This window comes from Oncorhynchus tshawytscha, linkage group LG22 (genome assembly GCF_018296145.1).
Source record: "Oncorhynchus tshawytscha isolate Ot180627B linkage group LG22, Otsh_v2.0, whole genome shotgun sequence".
Taxonomy (NCBI): domain Eukaryota; kingdom Metazoa; phylum Chordata; class Actinopteri; order Salmoniformes; family Salmonidae; genus Oncorhynchus; species Oncorhynchus tshawytscha.
In genome coordinates, this window is record NC_056450.1 from 8,940,387 (window position 1) to 8,961,416 (window position 21,030).

At 45.5% G+C, this 21,030-nt stretch overlaps 2 protein-coding genes across 5 annotated transcripts in view; one reads left to right on the plus strand and one right to left on the minus strand.

Moving 5' to 3' along the window:
- arhgef25a (Rho guanine nucleotide exchange factor (GEF) 25a) overlaps window positions 1-1,024 on the minus strand; it is a 129,548-nt gene extending 128,524 nt beyond the window's left edge. For 2 of the 3 annotated variants that reach the window (XM_042303661.1, XM_042303660.1), the window contains exon 1: window positions 578-1,024. In XM_042303661.1, the coding sequence (XP_042159595.1) occupies window positions 578-673 (96 nt within the window). In that variant the 5' untranslated portion in view covers window positions 674-1,024. The remainder of the gene's footprint in view (window positions 1-577) is intronic. The other variant, XM_042303659.1, reaches the window with a different exon arrangement.
- Window positions 1,025-10,022: 8,998 nt separating this feature from the next.
- Window positions 10,023-21,030, plus strand: part of LOC112221702 (photoreceptor ankyrin repeat protein-like) — a 15,842-nt gene continuing 4,834 nt past the window's right edge. The window contains exons 1-4 of one of the 2 annotated variants that reach the window (XM_024383948.2): window positions 10,023-10,106; window positions 15,402-15,805; window positions 16,197-16,326; window positions 16,654-16,794. In XM_024383948.2, coding sequence (XP_024239716.2) covers window positions 15,548-15,805; window positions 16,197-16,326; window positions 16,654-16,794 — 529 coding nt within the window. In that variant the 5' untranslated portion in view covers window positions 10,023-10,106; window positions 15,402-15,547. Of the gene's footprint in view, window positions 10,107-11,673; window positions 11,981-15,401; window positions 15,806-16,196; window positions 16,327-16,653; window positions 16,795-21,030 lie in introns of those variants that run through there. The other variant, XM_024383949.2, reaches the window with a different exon arrangement.

Sequence of the window (21,030 nt, forward strand, 5' to 3'; positions counted from 1 at the left end):
CACTTCAAAGACGCTAGTATTGCTAAAAATAAAGTCTGCACTATTGTCTCCATTCACACATATGAACAGGGGTTTCATGTTCCTGATAGGCTTGTATTTGGTGTGATGATCTGTGAAGTGATTTTATTTGCTTGGTAAATGAAGTCATGTGCTCCGGTTCTTGTATACACTGTAACAAGTACATCAAAGATTTGTAATATGCTGAAAAGTGGCTAAACTAAGTCCATATTTTTCAGGCAATGGGCACAGCCATCTTTGACTTTGACTTTGTTTATTTACGTCTTATAGTGAATGACATAGGTCATTAACTTTACTGTCTTTGATGAACTTGTATGACCTATTTGGTCATTTTAATCTACAACAGAGATTTCCAAAACCATAAGAAAGAAATAACCTGTTATAATTGCACTGGCCTACAACACACGTTTCTGGACTACAACACACGTTTCTGGACTTACAATCCATTTCTATTCTAGCTTATCTCTAGGACTCTAGAATGTGAAGAGAATATCGCAACCCAATAAAACAACACCAATTAACAACACTGCCACCAACCAAAACTTGATATGTCACTCACCCACTGTTGATTGGGCAATGCCAAGGAAGTCAGCATGTCAGCCATAGCACCCAGCATCTGGTCTGTCCGCCCCTGGTTCTTCTGAAGCGCCTTCATTCTTCCCTCAAAAACCTCTCCTTTTCTACTTTGCTCTCTCTCCTTCTTCCGTTCTCACTCTCTCCTCCTGTAAGTCCTCCCTCTGTTTATTGTTGCCGTTCTTCCTTTCCTCAGTGCACCACGGTTTTTCCTCCTCCTCCTTTCCTCCACAGTCTGTCACTCCTCCTCTCCCTGTTTCTCTCCCCCTCCTCTCCACTGTTCCTTCTCTCTGTCTGTTCCCTCCTTCACCTCTCCTCCTACAAAGCACGGTGCCAGAGTTTAGAGCCGCTGCCTTGTCTCGTCCTGGCCTGGTCTGAGCCACAGGAACTCACACACACACACACACACACACGCGCACACACACACACACACACAATAAACACACTCACTCAGACACACACACACACACACACACACACACACACACACACACAATAAACACACTCACTCAGACACACACACCACACACGCACCTACACACACTGAGCGTGAGTCAGAGGATCTCGCATACACATAAACAGTTACATTTTGAATAGGAGAACATGTTGTTGTCTGGAGCGTGCCTGGCTGGAACACTCACACACGCACAAAACACACACGCTGCCTGGGACTAAGAGTGTGCCCAGGCTTGCTGGGATGAGCGCAGTCCTGTCCTCACACACACAAACACACATACACACACACAGGTGGTGGCTCACAGTGTCTCTTCTTCAGGTCACCTAGTCCTCTCTATACAGGGTTCCCTCTGGATGAAAATACCATCCTTCCCTTTTTCCCCCCTCTATTCAGTAGATCCTTCACTCTCTCCCTTTTCCTTTGCCAAATGGATCCCTTCCTCTTTTCCTCTCCCAAGTGGCTTTTTCCTCTGTTCAGTAGATCCCTCTCTCTTTTTCTCTGACCACCGGATCCCCCTCTCTTTTATTCTGTCCAGAAAATCTCTCTTTCCCCCTTCGTCCTCTGGCTAATTCAGTGGACAGGGAGTGTACTGTTAGGTCCACGCTGAGATGTGCTGCCCTGGGGCATTCTCTTTTTACCTTCTCTTCCCTTTTTCTTCTTCTCTTTTCTTCTTTTACCTCAACATTCTCCTGCCTTGTTGTCATTGGCTGTCCATGATCACCTCCCCATCCCCAAACCTATCTTCCCTCTTTCCGTCTGTCTCTCCCCTCTCATCATTGCCTTCCTCCACCCCACTTCCTAGAGTCCCCCACTTCCCCTAACTACTTCAATCCCTCGTTTCCTCGAGCTCTCTCCCCTCCCTCTCTTCTCTCAGTTTCTCTACTGCTCCTGACAGTCTAACTCTCTTCGTCCCTATGGCCCTCTCTCTCTCTCTTTATCTCTCCCCTTGTCTGAGGGTGTGACACATGGTTTGGGTGAACTGTAAAGGGTCAGGACAGGCCCAAATAAGGACTGCAGCACACTGCCCCTCAGTGCAGGATGCCTCCATTTAGATTACGCAGTCACTGATTATACAGTAACAGTGGACTCACTCTGCAGACTGCATGCACACACGCGCGCATGCGCACGCACGCACGCACGCGCACACACACACACACACACACACACACACACTCAAGTACTTAGTCAACCCCAGATGTGTTCTCAGATAAGTGATTCACAGGCAGGGAGAAGCAGTAGCCTAGCGTTGTTGCTATTCTGCAGTGAGAGATTGGCCTGATAAGTGCTTGGTGATGGTGTATTTACGGTAGATTGAGACCCACCGGGTGTGATGGAAACGGCCTAGTTTCAAGTTTTATTAGTCGTATGTGCAGGATACACACGGAACACACCGTCCAACAAAATGCTTACTTGCAGGTTCCTTCTGGACAATGCAACAACAACAAGCTCTTGTCCATGTGCCACAGAGCATTAGTACACATTCCTCTAGTCCTGCACACAGGGGCGTCATGCCCCTCAAACATCTGAGGGGGCACCAAATATATGAGGATAGCGTCTTGGTAGACAGTTATGAGGTTGGGAACTTCATAACATTATCAAGTGGCTAGTAGTATTACAGAGAAAATAAATGAATAATGTTATTTGAAAAATCTGGCCCCTGTTCCCCCTATGGGCATGGCGCCTCTGCCTGCACATGCATCTGGTTGTTGTCATCGCTTGTTGGGACGATGGCCTGTATCCACAAAAGCCCTGTTTATATCCTAGGTGCCGACATGTCGTTTGTCTTGATCTTGTCCACTTTTTGAGTGTGCCCACATTTTTAGACAGGTGTACATGATTTAAATATGCATTTTGTGATCTGATTGAGATCAGTTTTTCTGACCACCTCCGGAGGTACTCAGGGATGCGTTGTGTCTGAATATATTACACGTGTTAGATGGATCTGGACAGTGAAACCCTTTAAGTCATCATTACCCCGCCCTCTAAAATCATTGACAGGAGGCACCACTGACACATAGTATCACTATGTGGCTTAAAAAATATATATGCAGTACCGGTCAAAAGTTTGGTTTTACTTTATTTTTACTATTTTCTAGAATAATAGTGAAGACATCAAAACTATGTGAAACAAATTCAAATACATTTTATATTCTTCAAAGTAGCCACCCTTTGCCTTGATGGCAGCTTTGCACACTCTTGGCATTCTCTCAACCAGCTTCACCTGGAATGCTTTTCCAACAGTCTTGAAGGAGTTCCCACATATGCTGAGCACTTGTTGGCTGCTTTTCCTTCACTCTGCGGTGCAATTCATCCCAAATCATCTCAATTGGGTTGAGGTCGGGTGATTGTGGAGGCCAGGTCATCTGATGCAGCACTTCATCACTCTCATTCTTGGTCAAATAGCCCTTACACAGCCTGGAGGTGTGTTGGGTCATTGTCCTGTTGAAAAACAAATGATAGTGCCACTAAACGCAAATCAGATGGAATGGCATATCGCTGCAGAATGCTGTGGTAGCCATACTAGTTACAGTAAGTGTGCCTTGAATTCTAAATAAATCACTGACAGAGTCACCAGCAAAGCACCCCCTCACCATCACACCTCCTTCTCCATGCTTCACAGTGGGAACCACACATGCGGAGATCATCCGTTCACCTACTCTGCGTCTCACAAAGACACAGCAGTTGGAACCTAAAATCTCCCATTTGGACAGATTTTCACCGGTCTAATGTCTATTGCTCCTGTTTCTTGGCCCATGCAAGGACATTTTCCTGATTGACTGATCTGCATGTCTTAAAGTAATGATGGATTGTCGTTTCTCTTTGCTTATTTGAGCTGTTCTTGCCATAATATGGACTTGGTCTTTTACAAAATAGGGCTGTCTTCTATATACCACCCTACCTTGTCACAATACATCTGATTGGCTCAAATGCATTAAGAAGGAAAGACATTCCACAAATTAACTTTTAATTTGTTTTGGCACACCTGTTAATTAAATTGCATTCCAGGTGACTACCTCACGAAGCTGGTTGAGAGAATGCCAAGAGTGTGCAAAGCTATCATCAAGGCAAAGGGTGGCTATTTTGAAGAATCTGAAATGTAACTTGTATTTTTATTTGTTGAACACTTTTCTGTGTACTACATGATTCCATATGTATTATTTCATAGTTTTGATGTCTTCACTATTATTCTATAATGTAGAAAATAGTACCAAAAAAAAAAAAAAAAGTACAAATCTGAAATGAGTAGGTGTGTCCAAACTGTAAGTCAACATCTAAGTATTAAGAATGAAGTATTTGTATGTCAATTGTTATGGCTGTATTGTTTTACAAACCCAATAATGTTGTAGGTCCATCAGACCCGCAAACATTGGGTGAATAACAAAAACATGAACGCCACACAAGGGTTAATGTGTGTCTTATTGTCTATATAGTCATTCCCTTGTAAAGTTGTGTATTTAATCATTGCCGTTTTTTTTCCAAGCTCGGGCATTAATTTACAGCCCAGTTTCATGTTAAGTTACATTGATTCAGTTCGCTAGTGAAAGTTTATTATCTTGAATTATTCCATGTCATTTATCTGCGGTTTGATCCGCTAAATAGATACAGTGTTTAGAACCTCAAGATTCATCATTTTTATACGGTTGTTTGTTGTATTTTTTCTATTCCTACGCTTCACCCACCGGTCATGTTCTCCACTGTGCATACAGATGAGTGTCAGTGGGGGTGGGGGGGGCAAAACTATTACTTATTTGTGAATAGACTGTTGATTCAAGTACTCTGACTCACGGGCACCAGTCCACTTCTGACCCCTATGTTGAGAGACTCGAACCCAGAGCCAGCGGCTGTCAAGCAAACATGTTATCCATCACACCAAGAGGTCCGGTCAACTTGATGAGGTTGCTAGGTGTTAGGTTAAAGGGGAAATCATTAGTCCAAAATGTTTTGCGTGTCAGCACTCAGGTTTTTAAGATATTGGACTTTCGAGAAGCAAAGTGTCACTGACCACACCATCAGCCTGGTAGACACCTCCTGTGAAAAGATAAACAAGGTGCTAGACTCCACCTTATATACGTTTAGGTTGAGTGCTGAATCCTCGTATATATAATCCACAGCACATAAATAGGACAGCACTCCGGTGAATAAATGTAAAGGTACATTTTTATTGTCCTACGAACATTGGGTATAAGCCCTTCTTCACCGTGCCATGGCAATGGCAATCAATGTCACAAAAAACGATACCACACACAGGTGGTCATAATTATAAATAATCCGTCAGTATTGGCCCAATCAAGAGATCCCAGCAGGGGAAGCTGTGGGGGAAACATGAAAACCAAATAAAAAATCTATAAATGCACAATACAGATGCATTATGACATCATTGCCTAAATGTTTGACCTACATGTTTAAAACCTACAACAAAAAACAAGAGAAATAACATTCCTCATTAAGGCCTGCTGGGTAAGAGTGCCTAAACAGTCTATCCAATTCTGTGTCTCATTTATCCCTATCGCCTCCTGTGCCAGTCGGTGTTCAGATACTAATACTATAGCGCTTCAGGTACACACACACACACGAACACACACATCCTAATAACTTTAAGGCTATCCAAATGTATGTCACACCACTGATTCTTCCCTCTTCTCATCTAGCCTGGAGTCAGGAAGTCACACGTTATTCCTTGCAGAACTCCAAACTCACACACACACACACACACACATTCCGAGAACTCCAAACACTAGTTCCTCGCCCTTCCACTGCCAGAGCCTACTTGGCATGGACAAATATGGGGCTGATTTCTCTAACAGACTCATTCTTCACTGGTGATGCTGTAGAGCGATAGAACTTTGGGCTTTGCTCTTCAGAACGAGAGGAGGAATTATGAAGGTGGGGTGGAGGAGAGAGGAGAGACGTGGGTGACGAGGGGAGGAATGGGCGAGGAGGAAGAGGCTGTCAACCAGGCACATAGCTGAGAATAATCTAGCAGATCCCTGCAAGAGAGGAGTCTAGCAGAGTTAAGATCGGTGCTGGAAACTGCCAACAGTCTAATATTAGCCATGCACACAGCTGTCTTTAGAACCAGTACTGTGGCTAAACTTAGTTCTCCCATCCCAGGCCCCCTCTTTCTATCCCCAGACCCCTCCCTCTCTATCTCACCAACCTGGAATCAGGGGTAAACGTACCATAGTAAAAGTTAATCCGAGACACACCAATTAGCATGATATGGTACATTTCTTATAGTATGTATTAATTTGAGGATGTCCATCATTCATTTCGTATGATATGTTACAAATTACAATTTGCATAGTATGTTACAAATTGCAATTCGTACGATATGTTATGAATTTGCTAAGTGTATGATATGTTAACGAATTCCAATTTGTTGTTGCTAACTTTAGCTAGTTGGTTAAGGTCAGGGTTAAGGGAATGGTTATCGAACATGCTAAGTAGTTGCAAAGTAACTAAAAAGTAGTAAGTAGCTGCAAAGTTGCTAATTAGCTAAACTTGTTCTCTATGAGATTCAAACGGCCAGTCTTTTGGTTGCTAGACGTTTGCATTGTATGCGAACCCAACCACCCTATTTCGATTTTGACTTAAGTAACCTTCTGTCTTATATAACCATACCAAACGTAACATAAGATACAAAATGTTCCGTATTTACATTTACTATGGTACGTCTAGTCTACACATTTATATTTGAGTCATTAGGCAGAGTCTCTTATCCAGAGCCACTTACAGTTGGTGCATTATCTTAAGATAGCTAGGTGAGACAACACCATATCACAGGCAATAACGTAGCTATCAGTAGAGTCAGAGCTAGGGGGGTGGGTCAAGTGCTGGTTCAATTTGTTTTGGTGGTTTTTTTGGGGGGGGAGGGTGTCGAGGTGAGGAGGAGTATTATTTAATTAAGACTTTTGAAGAGGTAGGGTTTCAGATGCTTTCGGAAGATGGGCAGGGACTCTGGCTTCATGGAGATGCTAATTCCACCATTGGGATGCCAGGACAGAGAAGAACTTGGACTGGGCTGAGTGGGAGCTGCCCTCCCGTAGGGGTGGGAGGGCCAAGAGACCAGAGGTGGCAGAACAGAGTGCTCGGGCTGAGGTGTAGGGTTTGAGCATAGCTTGAAGGTAGGGAGGGGCAGTTCCTCTTGCTGCTCCGTAGGTAAGCAGATATGGTCTTGTAGTGGATGCGAGCTTCGAACTGGAAGCCAGTGGAGTGTGTGGAGGAGTGGGGTGACATGGGAGAACTTAGGAAGGTTGAAAACCAGGCGGGTTGCAGCGGGCTGGATAAGTTGCAGGGGTTTGATGGCACAAGCGGGGAGCCCAGCCAACAGTGAGTTGCAGTAGTACAGATGGAAGAGGACAAGTGCCTGGATTAGGATTCTTCCTGTGTGAGGCAAAGCATGTAGAGCATGAACCTGCAGGAGCGAGTCACTGCTTTGATGTTTGCAGAGAACGACAGGGTGTTGTCCATGGTCACGCCAAGGTTCTTTGCACTGGGGAGTTGTCAACCGTGATGGCGAGGTCTATGAGACCAGGCTGGTCTCCCTCCTACTCTGTGAGTTTGGGCTCATTACTTCATCAAGGTCAAAAGACAGGCAAGTACAAAATGTGAACTCAGATTGCTGGATTCAGTACACCATAGAACCTGAAATCAACTTACACACTCACTCTGTCACTCTCACACACTGAGGCACTTCCCCATTTTGTAACCTCAATATTCATTAGGACTCTGGAAAGAATTTGCATCCAGACAAGTGAATCAGCATGGAAGGGAACATCAGGAAATGTCTGGTTTGGAAGATGTTTATAAAAATGTCATCCATTGAAAAAATATAAATTGAATTCACATGTTCAACTGGATTTAATCTTCTTCATAGGACAACAAGTAAAATCTCCAATCTTTCAGTTAGTTTCCACTGTGAAAACGTAACACACTCATACCCAATGTCCGCCAGATGCATATGCATTTTGATTTGCCAGATGTCTAGCCCACATTTTCCATACTTGCCACACACGTACATCGCTTTGCAACTAGCTAGTTGGAGTCTGTGTGTGTACTTCCGTTTGTACCACCGTACGCTAAAGCCACACGCGGGTTGAAAATATTAAATCCATGCGGTACACAGAACGTACCGCAGCCTAGTGTGGCACCCCCAACGTAGCGTTGCGGACTGCTCCATTGACAATGAATGACTTCCTCCGTAACTCCAAAGAGTTTGATGCCTCTGGTGGACATGAGCTGTAACCAACTGTTGCGGCCATAGACTACATGGTTGGCGCATGTGGACTATGCTCTGCTGCCCCTGTCTGGTACTGGGTGGAGTTGCAGTCTCATCTTTTGTGATTCAACCTCGCCTTCTAAGAGGTGGAGAAAGGCATGTTGTTTTTCATGACATGGGTCTGTGTTCCCACAGACTGAGCTAGTCGTCTCTTCAACAGTCATTCCTTCTCTTCTCTGGGTTTGCACGAAATGGCGCCTCGTTCTTTATATGGTGCACTTCCCTATTCAGGCCCTGGTCAAAATTCATTTGACTCATAACTCATAAAGTGTTTTGAGCCAGTTACAGAAAGGTCACTGGTTGGATTAACGGTTTTGAGTGTTGAGCCAGTTACAGAAAGGTCACTGGTTGGATTCCCCGAGCCGACTAGTTGGAAATTCTGTTAACGTGGCACTAAACCCTAATTGCTACTGAACGTCACTCTCGATAAGAGCGTCTGCTAAATGACTAAAAATGTAAATGATATTTCTCTTCTTGTCAGTCACACCAGCCAGGTCCTACCAAGATTTGAACTCTGATCACTCGGTACAAAATCCAGAGTACTAACCGTGTGATCATGTGGCATCATGTGAATCTCTCTGAATCTCTTTGTGCCTCGAATGACTGGCTGAGATGTTGCAGCCTAGTATTCCAACACACCTCCTACTGTATAAATGCCTACCACTTCTTGTTCTATGGAGCTTTTAGTTTAGTGAATATTACAGCATTTTGTTGTCTTGAAAGTTCATTTCACTGGTACTGCAAAGTTGATCTGACAGAAACGCCTAAGGCAGCTTTTGATAAGCTATGAGACGTCTTCAATGGGCCTAGGGACATTTGATAGGATTGACAGAGTTTGGAAGCCCTTAGTGTTTCCAGCAACAGCAGTCTGTTGTCTAACGAACTCTTAATGCCAGGCAGGTGCTTCAATCGACGATATCTGACAGATTTTTGACGTTTGTTTTATGTGTATGGCTACAGGGGTTTTCACAAGAGCTCGCTATGATAGGCATAGTTATATAAATGTGGGTGTTCTTGCATTAGTGTTGTCAGTGAGAGGAGGGGCAGAGAGCTCAGAGAGCACAGGTACCTTTGGATGTGGATAATGTCCTTGCCTTAGGCTTGTTTTAAAAGGCTCAGCTCAACGGTACCCTTAAACTGTACACTCAGGGCTATTTTAGTGCTTCTAAGACATGGATGCTTTGAAACACTGGCACTGGCACATAACTAACTGGTCACTTGAGTACTGTTTACATTCTGTTTTACCCATTATATATGTATATGCTGTATTGTAGTCAATGCCATCCGATTCAACTATTTCTGTACATATACTATTCTATCCTATCTATTCTTCAGATATACTATATATTCTGTCCACATACTGTCCATAATGTCTATACATCCCATCACATATATATATATACTGAACAAAAATATAAACACAGCATGTAAAGTGTTGATCCCATGTTTCATGAGATGACAATTTTTTAAATCCCAGAAATGTTGCATGGCACAAAAGTTTATTTCGCTCATATTTTGTGCACAAACGTGTTTATATCCCAGTTAGTGAGCATTTCTACTTTGCCAAGATAATCCATCCCCCTGACAGGTGTGGCATATAGAGAAGCTGATTAAACAGCATGCTAATTACACAGGTGCATCTTAGGCTGGGGACAATAAAAGGCTACTTTAAAAATGTGCAGTTTTGTCACACAACACAATGCCACAGATGTCTCAAGTTTTGAGGGAGCGTGCGATTGGTATGTTGACAGCAGGAAAGTCTACCAGCGCTGTTGCCAGGTAACTGAATGTTAATTTCTCTACCTTAAGCTGCCTCCTACGTGGTCTGCGGTCGTCATAACCGCAGACCACGTGTAACCACGCCAACCCAGGGACCTCCACATCCTGGGGAAAAACGAATTCTGATTGGCTGGGCCTGGCCCTCAATTTTTGATACTCCGGACTCTGACATTGCTCGCCCTAATTGTTCTATATTTCTTAATTCCATTCTTTTACTTTTAGATTTGTGTGCATTGTTGTGTATTGTTAGATATTACTGCACTGTTGGAGCTAGGAACACAAGCATTTCACTACACCCTTAATAACATCGGCTAAACATGTGTATGCGACCAATGACATTTGATTAGATTTGATTCATTTTGAACTGTATTGGAGCTCTATTGTGCTTCTGCAAACAGCCAGTAAGGGGCAGACTTACTTAGTCAGTAAGCTCTTTGCTAGGCTGGTGCACACCCTGACGACAAATTGCATACTATTGGGACTGAAAACACAGTTCTAAGCATCTTCTGTGTATCATTTCAATTGATTGTAACCTATCGTCCATGTTACCCTTTTCTTTTCTGTGAACAATTATGTTGTGTGTGAATGTGGGTATGTGCTCCTCCCTCTCTGTGTGTGTGCTCCTCCCTCCTCTATGTGTGTGTGTGCTCCTCCCTCCCTCTGTGTGTGTGTGAATGTGGGTATGTGCTCCTCCCTCTGTGTGTGTGTGTGTGTGTGTGTGCTCCTCCCTCCCTCTATGTGTGTGTGTGTGTGCTCCTCCCTCCCCCTCTATGTGTGTGTGTGTGTGCTCCTCCCTCCCTCTGTGTGTGTGTGTGTGTGCTCCTCCCTCCCTCTATGTGTGTGTGTGTGTGTGTGTGCTCCTCCCTCCCTCTGTGTGTGTGTGTGTGTGTGCTCCTCCCTCCCTCTATATGTGTGTGTGTGTGTGTGTGTGTGCTCCTCCCTCCCTCTATATGTGTGTGTGTGTGTGTGTGTGCTCCTCCCTCCCTCTATATGTGTGTGTGTGTGTGTGTGTGTGTGCTCCTCCCTCCCTCTATATGTGCATGTGTGTGTGTGTGTGTGTGTGTGTGCGCACACGTGGAATGTGTGTCCTTTGCATGCCATTTTTGGAACAATTAACTGACTAGGCCCCTGGTTCGCAGTAACAGCAGGGTTAGTTTGTTGTCCCTTCAAATGGATTAGACCATTAGAGAGGCTAACGCTGACAGAAGGAGAAAGATGGAGAATGACAACGAAATGGAGAAGAATAGGAGGGAGAGAGGGAGAAAGAGGAGAGACAAAGAGAGGGGGAGAGGGAGATGGAGAATAACTTTCAAAGACAGAGAAAGAGAGCAGACCAGGAAAAGAGATACGCAACATAAGGGTAAAAAAACAGGGAGAAAGAGAAAGAGAGCAGTCCCTCCTGCTCTGCTCCTTGCTAGCCTGTCAGGAGAGCTGCTCCTCCTGCTGTTGTTCCTTGCCTTCTAATCCTCCTGTAAATCTCCTGTAATCGGGATGAGAGCTGAGAGCATGCTGCCTCCTGACTAAATTAGACCAGCAGCTTCAGGCTGCCTGTTGCCTGACTTAGCATTCAGTGTCTATGTAAAGACCTGGAAGGAGGATTGCATGGTGGTGGTGATCCATCGGACAGCCTAGGCTAAGTGGCCAAGCCAAGCAGAGCGAGGCACACCGTGTGAGGAGGGAAGGAGGAGGTTAGAGGGGTCTATAACTGGAGAAGCACGAGTCTGATGTCACTGGGACTCCTCCAAGATCCCAGAAGAAGAGAGGAACAGAGGAGGAAGAGGGGATGCTAATGCAGTGTTGACCCAGGAAGAGAGAGAGAGGGAGTAAACAGAGGAACAAGAGGAGAATACCCTATTGGATAGAGACTTTTTATGGTGAGACATGGACGTGTCGTGGATGTGGGTTGGTTTATAACTATGTCAAAGGTCATGGTCCCACTAGTCTGTTTGTTAGGAAGTTTATCAGAGGCAACACTGGTTGTGGATTGTTGTTACCTTTATAACCTATTTTCTCCTTCCACAGTTTGTTGTTCAGATAAACAACAGAACAGATAACTTAATCAAATCATATTTTTCAGTGGAAGTTTTTGGAGAGAGAGAGAGAAAGAGAGAGAGAGAGGAGGGGGGCTTGTAGCGATACTGATCTTCATTCTTCTGAGAGGAACGACAGAACAGCAGAGGAATGAAAGCAAAGGCTTGTGGGATTAGAAGAGGTAGAGTGCTCCCCTCTGTGTTTTAACTAGATCCTACTGAAAGGAAGCTTTTAGACTAATGAGTAGACTAAGACCATGTATATTGTTAAAAGCCAACCGCTGCGGGGTAGGAAACAACAAAATACATCTGGTGTTCAGGGGAAAGGAAAAGAGAGAGTAGCTTACAGAACAGACTTATAGCAAATGTGTGCTCAGCGATGGTCTTAAAACCTCTTAAGGATCTGACAATTTTTTCAAATTTCGCCTAAAATGACATAACCAAATCTAGCTGCCTGTAACTCAGGCCCTGAAGCAAGGATATGCATATTCTTGGTACCATTTGAAAGGAAACACTTTGCAGTTTGTGAAAATGTGGAAGGAATGTAGGAGAATATTACACAATAGATCTGGTAAAAGATAATACAAAGGAAAAAACAAAACAATCTTTTGTATTTTTTTGTACCATCATCTTTGAAATGCAAGAGATAGGCCATCGTGTTATTCCAGCCCATCTGCAATTTAGATTTTGGCCACTAGATGTCAGCAGTGTATGTGTAAAGTTTTAGACTGATCAAATGAACAATTGCATTTATGTTCAAAATTTGTATCAAGACTGCCCAAATGTGCCTAATTGGTATATAAATAACTTTTCATGTTCAAAACTATGCACTCTCCTCAAACAATAACATGGTATTCTTTCACTGTGATAGCTACTGTAAATTGGACAGTGCAGGTAGATTAACAATAATTTAAGTTTTCTGCCAATATCAGATATGTCTATGTCCTGGGAAATTTTCGTGTTACTTACAACCTCATGCTAATTGCATTAGCCTACGTTAGCTCAACGTCAGGGGACTCACCGATCCTGAAGAAGTTAAAACCCCCAAGGATTTACTTAAACGGAACTAGATCTGATATCTATGTCCACTGATCTCAGTACAAGATCAATCATCAAGCACCAAGTCTCCCAGTAGGGTGTCCTGATATCTAGGCCTCAAGCCAGTTACCAAACATTATCTTCTCAATGGCGGTTCTAGCTTGTATGGCTCCCTGGACGAACCCCACAACAAACAAGGGGGGGCCCCACAACAAACAAAAAGATGCACTATTCTGCGCTAACTGTCATTCTTATTCAGATATTTGGAACAACACAAATAAATAATCATAACATTTACAACTATATAAATATACAAATATATACAAAAATACGACTCATGACTATCAAAAAGAAGTAACAAAGACAAATAGAACAAATTGAAATGTATAAATACACATTTAAAAATAATCTGCCGTAAAACTGCCGTAATGGCTCAGATTACATCACCTCCTGTCAGTCACACCTGGCGTGGTGGGGCTAGGTCCTCCTCAGGTTCTCCTCAGCCTGATTCACACCATAGGAACTAAGCGAGCCAGCCCTAGTCGAGCTGTACTGGCCTGGATACGTATCCCCCATAGTTGATGGAACCGTGCTGAGAAGGACAATGTGAAAAAGAAAATATCTGAACAAACGCAATTCAGATGAATCGGGCATTAAGGCTCACTTCAGGTAGGGGGTGAGTTGAGGCTCATCCACTTTAGAACCTCACATGGACTTAGACCAATCAATGGACCTGTCCATACACTCACACCATGCTGTCAATGGAAAACGTAGGAGTTACGACTGTGCTGTCTCAGGTCAATGAGAACCTTAAAAGGATGATAGGGAGCAAGCTATTTAACGGATCAAGATTGATTGAAAGATATGGACGGGTCAACCAACTACAGTATGTAGGCTAATGATTAGAAAATGTTTTGTTGTCACATTGGTCATTGATTGTAAGGTAAATACAGCCTTAATGGCTATTCTTCTACAATATATGCCTGCAGACGCCAGCTAGATGGTTTATTTGAGTTGTTGTACTGTGAATCAGAGAGGTTTGAGAGATGCTGTATGAGCAGTTGAACAACACTCTGATCCAAAACAGATGATATGTTGGGGAGAGGGAAGACAAGCGTACTATAATAGGGTACGAACAGGACTTTTGCTTCATCACATAATTGAGTGAGCCAGTCGTTTCACAATGTGTAACTGAATTAGAGGTGTGTGTGTGTGTGTGTGTGTGTGTGTGTGTGTGTGTGTGTGTGTGTGTGTGTGTGTGTGTGTGTGTGTGTGTGTGTGTGTGTGTGTGTGTGTGTGTGTGTGTGTGTGTGTGTGTGTGTGTGTGTGTGTGTGTGTGTGTGTGTGTGTGTGTGTGTGTGTGTGTGTGTGTGTGTGTGTGTGTGTGTGTGTGTGTGTGTGTGTGTGTGTGTGTGTGTGTGTGTGTGTGTGTGTGTGTGTGTGTGTGTGTGTGTGTGTGTGTGTGTGTGTGTGTGTGTGTGTGTGTGTGTGTGTGTGTGTGTGTGTGTGTGTGTGTGTGTGTGTGTGTGTGTGTGTGTGTGTGTGTGTGTGTGTGTGTGTGTGTGTGTGTGTGTGTGTGTGTGTGTGTGTGTGTGTGTGTGTGTGTGTGTGTGTGTGTGTGTGTGTGTGTGTGTGTGTGTGTGTGTGTGTGTGTGTGTGTGTGTGTGTGTGTGTGTGTGTGTGTGTGTGTGTGTGTGTGTGTGTGTGTGTGTGTGTGTGTGTGTGTGTGTGTGTGTGTGTGTGTGTGTGTGTGTGTGTGTGTGTGTGTGTGTGTGTGTGTGTGTGTGTGTGTGTGTGTGTGTGTGTGTGTGTGTGTGTGTGTGTGTGTGTGTGTGTGTGTGTGTGTGTGTGTGTGTGTGTGTGTGTGTGTGTGTGTGTGTGTGTGTGTGTGTGTGTGTGTGTGTGTGTGTGTGTGTGTGTGTGTGTGTGTGTGTGTGTGTGTGTGTGTGTGTGTGTGTGTGTGTGTGTGTGTGTGTGTGTGTGTGTGTGTGTGTGTGTGTGTGTGTGTGTGTGTGTGTGTGTGTGTGTGTGTGTGTGTGTGTGTGTGTGTGTGTGTGTGTGTGTGTGTGTGTGTGTGTGTGTGTGTGTGTGTGTGTGTGTGTGTGTGTGTGTGTGTGTGTGTGTGTGTGTGTGTGTGTGTGTGTGTGTGTGTGTGTGTGTGTGTGTGTGTGTGTGTGTGTGTGTGTCCCTCCAGACAGTCATATTGTTTGTCTGTCCATTCCTCCAGAGATCCTCCAGGATGCGGTCATTATCAGCAGGGCAGAGGCAGGGTCCTTTCCACCTCCACAGGTTCTGATCCCATCCTTCTGGGGGCCGAGGAGGCCTCTTGATTGGGTGTGATCCCCTCGTCTTGGGGCTCCTGGAGTTCTAGCGATGGCTCATGCACTAAATGACCCGCAGCTGGGCGCCGGCCCCTCCGAGGACTCGGAACTCTCTCAGAATGAGTCTGAAACGGCCAGCTTGGTGTCTGAGGACTCCATCATGCCAGACTATGAGATGAGGCGGGGTGGAGGAGGCACCACCTCTACACTGTACGAGGCCTGTAACAGGAACGAGGCGCAAACCCTACAGAGGGTCCTGGAGAGGGGGGTTACTAAGGAAGAAGTCATGGAGCTGGACATCAACGGCAGGGTAAGGATGCACAAACAAACAGAAACACACACACACACACACACACCTTACTTGCCCACACGATCAATAGTAACATAAGGAGTGTAATAGTGAAGTTTAATACTTCTCTCTGGTGGTCCTCGCACTACCCACCACTATCATCGAAACCATATTGGCCCCAGATATTGTAAATTAGAGCAGAGTTTCTCAACCTTTGGTCCTTGGGTCTCTGGCATGATGTGGACCGGTCCCTGAGAGGGTTAGCTGACACTAAGTCAGTTACTCGAGTGTTGGTTTTAATGTAAGCGGTCCCACAAGGAGGAAGAGCAAAAGTATGCCGGTTGCTGGTGCATGAAAGCATACACCTAGTTAATGACCACATGTCTTTGTTTCTGCTTTGTCCCCATGTCAGAATGGCCTGATGTTGGCTGTCTCCAGAGGCTACGTGGACATCGTCTACGGTCTACACACGTGTCCACTGATAGACATCAACCACCAGGACAACGAAGGCAGCACGGCAGTGATGATCGCTGCCCAGGCCGGTAAGCACCGCAATCTTATGATGGCTAGCTTGGGTGAGCAAGAGGTGGCATGATTATATCATATCATTTCAACCTCTAACATGGCCTATGATTGGGTGGTCAAAAGTACTGCAATCAGGGATGTATCTGGAAAATAAATCACTTTACCGTTGTCGCAGTGCATTCTGCTGAAGCATAAATGTTGGTTGTACTGGAAATGTTTGTTAAAAGTGTATAATAACATACAAGATCAAGTAAATCTGTGGAGTATCAAGATCCCCGGTGTTCTGGAGTTTATTTTCTATGTGGTTGTACTGTAACAACAACGTTCCTAATAACCCCCCCCAGGCTACATATCCATCCTCAACTTCATCCTGAACTACTACCCTAAGGTAGACCTGGAGGTGAGGGACATCAGAGGCTTCACTGCCCTCATCAAGGCAGCCATACAAGGCAGGGAGGACTGTGTGTCTTCCCTCATAATGGCCGGTAAGTGGCTGAAGTCAGTCAAATCAAGAATCGGAGTTCTTTGAGTTCAGGGTGGGAAAGTCTTCTAAGGGCTATTTTCGTGGGTTTTCCTTTTCCAAGTGGCATAAATCCTCACTCTCCGCACTGGCAATTTGCGAACATATCTTTTGTCTTGTTCTCGAAACAGTAAATGCACAGGTACTAGGGTGAAATGGGTTGTCAATTTGTCAACGTAGAAACAGAATGACTGTTCTTTTATTCATTATGTTTCTATGGTTATCGTGAAGACTCTGTGTGAAAAAAGAAAAAGCAAGGGCCTGGTCAGAAGTAGTGCACTATATAGGGAATAGGGTGCCATTTCAGACACACACCAAGTGTATGGTTATGACAGATTTTGATGACGTAGACCTAGCTGAGTTAAGGGACAAATCTAAGGATTTCTAAGGATTTTACTTTCGGATCTTCTTATCTGATCTGGGACTAGCAGTTTTGGGTTACAGACTGGATTAGCTAGCCCTGTGTGGATTTACCAGGACTGATATAGGCACGACTCTGGAAAAATTCCACTCAGTCACACCTGTTACACGTTTATAAGCCAAAGACAGGTCGAAATGATGTTACCCTATTTACGTAGTGTTCTCCATAAGGAGCGGCGGGTTGGGAGTATTCCTGTGTTAATGTATTACACCGACATGCCTTATAATGTGTTGAATGAATGGTTGAGGACAAGCCTCTGAAAATAGACACTAATAATAATAATGACTCCAATGACACATCTAAGAGCTAATTAACCAATTAACCCTAATGGAAACCTTAGGTTCTCCTGCCTCAAAACTGTAGATGCATTCATTTATTCAAGGCCATCGTCATGCTGTCTCATAATTAGTCAAGGCAAACAAATGGTGACAATTTTCATAGTGTGTGTTTTTTTTAAAATCTCCTGTTCTGTATCTCCCTGCACCATTTTGTGTTCCCTTAATGGCCACTTGGTGGGGCAATTATGCTGACTTTGAATACAAGTTACCTTCTGAAAATCTGATCATGCCCAGTTTCCCTCAAGGTTGTATGCATCTGTTCTCTCTCTCTCTCTCTCTCTCTCTCTCTCCATTTCCCTCCTCCCTGTCTCTCTCTCTCTCCATTTCCCTCCTCCCTGTCTCTCTCTCTCTCTCTCCATTTCCCTCCTCCCTGTCTCTCTCTCTCTCTCTCCATTTCCCTCCTCCCTGTCTCTCTCTCTCTCTCTCCATTTCCCTCCTCCCTGTCTCTCTCTCTCTCTCTACATTTCCCTTCTCCCTGTCTCTCTCTCTACATTTCCCCCTCCCTGTCTCTCTCTCTCTCTACATTTCCCTTCTCCCTGTCTCTCTCTCTCTCTACATTTCCCTTCTCCCTGTCTCTCTCTCTCTCTACATTTCCCTTCTCCCTGTCTCTCTCTCTCTCTACATTTCCCTCCTCCCTGTCTCTCTCTCTACATTTCCCCCTCCCTGTCTCTCTCTCTCTACATTCCCCTCCTCCCTGTCTCTCTCTCTCTCTCTCTCTCCATTTCCCTTCTCCCTGTCTCTCTCTCTCTACATTTCCCTCCTGTCTCTCTCTCTCTCTACATTTCCCTCCTGTCTCTCTCTCTCTCTACATTTCCCTCCTGTCTCTCTCTCTCTACATTTCCCTCCTCCCTGTCTCTCTCTCTACATTTCCCCCTCCCTGTCTCTCTCTCTCTACATTCCCCTCCTCCCTGTCTCTCTCTCTCTCTCTCTCTCTCTCCATTTCCCTCCTCCCTGTCTCTCTCTCTCTCTCCATTTCCCTCCTCCCTGTCTCTCTCTCTCTCTACATTTCCCTTCTCCCTGTCTCTCTCTCTCTCTACATTTCCCTTCTCCCTGTCTCTCTCTCTCTCTACATTTCCCTTCTCCCTGTCTCTCTCTCTCTCTACATTTCCCTTCTCCCTGTCTCTCTCTCTCTCTACATTTCCCTTCTCCCTGTCTCTCTCCCTCTCTACATTTCCCTTCTCCCTGTCTCTCTCTCTCTCTACATTTCCCTTCTCCCTGTCTCTCTCTCTCTCTACATTTCTCTTCTCCCTGTCTCTCTCTCTCTACATTTCTCTCCTGTCTCTCTCTCTCTCTACATTTCCCTCCTGTCTCTCTCTCTCTACATTTCCCTCCTGTCTCTCTCTCTCTACATTTCCCTCCTGTCTCTCTCTCTCTCTACATTTCCCCCTCCCTGTCTCTCTCTCTCTACATTCCCCTCTCTGTCTCTCTCTCTCTCTACATTCCCTCTCTGTCTCTCTCTCTCTCTACATTCCCCTCTGTCTCTCTCTCTCTCTACATTTCCCTCCTCCCTGTCTCTCTCTCTCTATATATATTCCCGTCCTCCCTGTCTCTCTCTCTCTCTACATTTCCCTCCTCCCTGTCTCTCTCTCTCTCTCTATATTCCCCGTCCTCCCTGTCTCTCTCTCTCTCTCTCTCTACATTTCCCTCCTCCCTGTCTCTCTCTCTCTACATTTCCCTCCTCCCTGTCTCTCTCTCTCTACATTTCCCTCCTCCCTGTCTCTCTCTCTCTCTCTACATTTCCCTCCTCCCTGTCTCTCTCTCTCTCTCTCTACATTTCCCTCCTCCCTGTCTCTCTCTCTCTCTCTCTACATTTCCCTCCTCCCTGTCTCTCTCTCTCTCTCTACATTTCCCTCCTCCCTGTCTCTCTCTCTCTCTCTCTACATTCCCTCCTCCCTGTCTCTCTCTCTCTCTCTCTACATTTCCCTCCTCCCTGTCTCTCTCGCTCTCTACATTTCCCTCCTCCCTGTCTCTCTCTCGCTCTCTACATTTCCCTCCTCCCTGTCTCTCTCTCGCTCTCTACATTTCCCTCCTCCCTCTCTCTCTCTCTACATTTCCCTCCTCCCTGTCTCTCCCTCTCTCTACATTCCCTCCTCCCTGTCTCTCTCTCTCTCTACATTCCCCTCCTCCCTGTCTCTCTCTCTCTCTACATTTCCCTCCTCCCTGTCTCTCCCTCTCTCTACATTTCCCTCCTCCCTGTCTCTCCCTCTCTCTACATTCCCCTCCTCCCTGTCTCTCTCTCTCTCTCTCTACATTCCCCTCCTCCCTGTCTCTCTCTCTCCTCTCTCTACATTCCCCTCCTCCCTGTCTCTCCCTCTCTCTACATTCCCCTCCTCCCTGTCTCTCCCTCTCTCTACATTCCCTCCTCCCTGTCTCTCCCTCTCTCTACATTCCCCTCCTCCCTGTCTCTCCCTCTCTCTACATTCCCCTCCTCCCTGTCTCTCCCTCTCTCTACATTCCCCTCCTCCCTGTCTCTCCCTCTCTCTACATTCCCCTCCTCCCTGTCTCTCCCTCTCTCTACATTCCCCTCCTCCCTGTCTCTCCCTCTCTCTACATTCCCTCCTCCCTGTCTCTCCCTCTCTCTACATTCCCCTCCTCCCTGTCTCTCCCTCTCTCTACATTCCCCTCCTCCCTGTCTCTCCCTCTCTCTACATTCCCCTCCCTGTCTCTCCCTCTCTCTACATTCCCCTCCTCCCTGTCTCTCCCTCTCTCTACATTCCCCTCCTCCCTGTCTCTCCCTCTCTCTCTCTACATTTCCCTCCTCCCCTCTCTCTCTCTCTCTACATTTCCCTCCTCCCTGTCTCTCTCTCTCTCTCTCTCTACATTTCCCTCCTCCCTGTCTCTCTCTCTCTCTCTCTACATTTCCCTCCTCCCTGTCTCTCTCTCTCTCTCTCTACATTTCCCTCCTCCCTGTCTCTCTCTCTCTCTCTACATTTCCCTCCTCCCTGTCTCTCTCTCTCTCTCTCTACATTTCCCTCCTCCCTGTCTCTCTCTCTCTCTCTCTACATTTCCCTCCTCCCTGTCTCTCTCTCTCTCTACATTTCCCTCCTCCCTGTCTCTCTCCCTGTCTCTCCCTGTCTCTCTCCCTGTCTCTCTCTCTCTACATTTCCCTCCTCCCTGTCTCTCTCTCTCTCTACATTTCCCTCCTCCCTGTCTCTCTCTCTCTCTACATTTCCCTCCTCCCTGTCTCTCTCTCTCTCTACATTTCCCTCCTCCCTGTCTCTCTCTCTCTCTACATTTCCCTCCTCCCTGTCTCTCTCTCTCTCTACATTTCCCTCCTCCCTGTCTCTCTCTCTCTCTCTACATTTCCCTCCTCCCTGTCTCTCTCTCTCTCTACATTTCCCTCCTCCCTGTCTCTCTCTCTCTCTCTCTACATTTCCCTCCTCCCTGTCTCTCTCTCTCTCTCTCTCTACATTTCCCTCCTCCCTGTCTCTCTCTCTCTCTC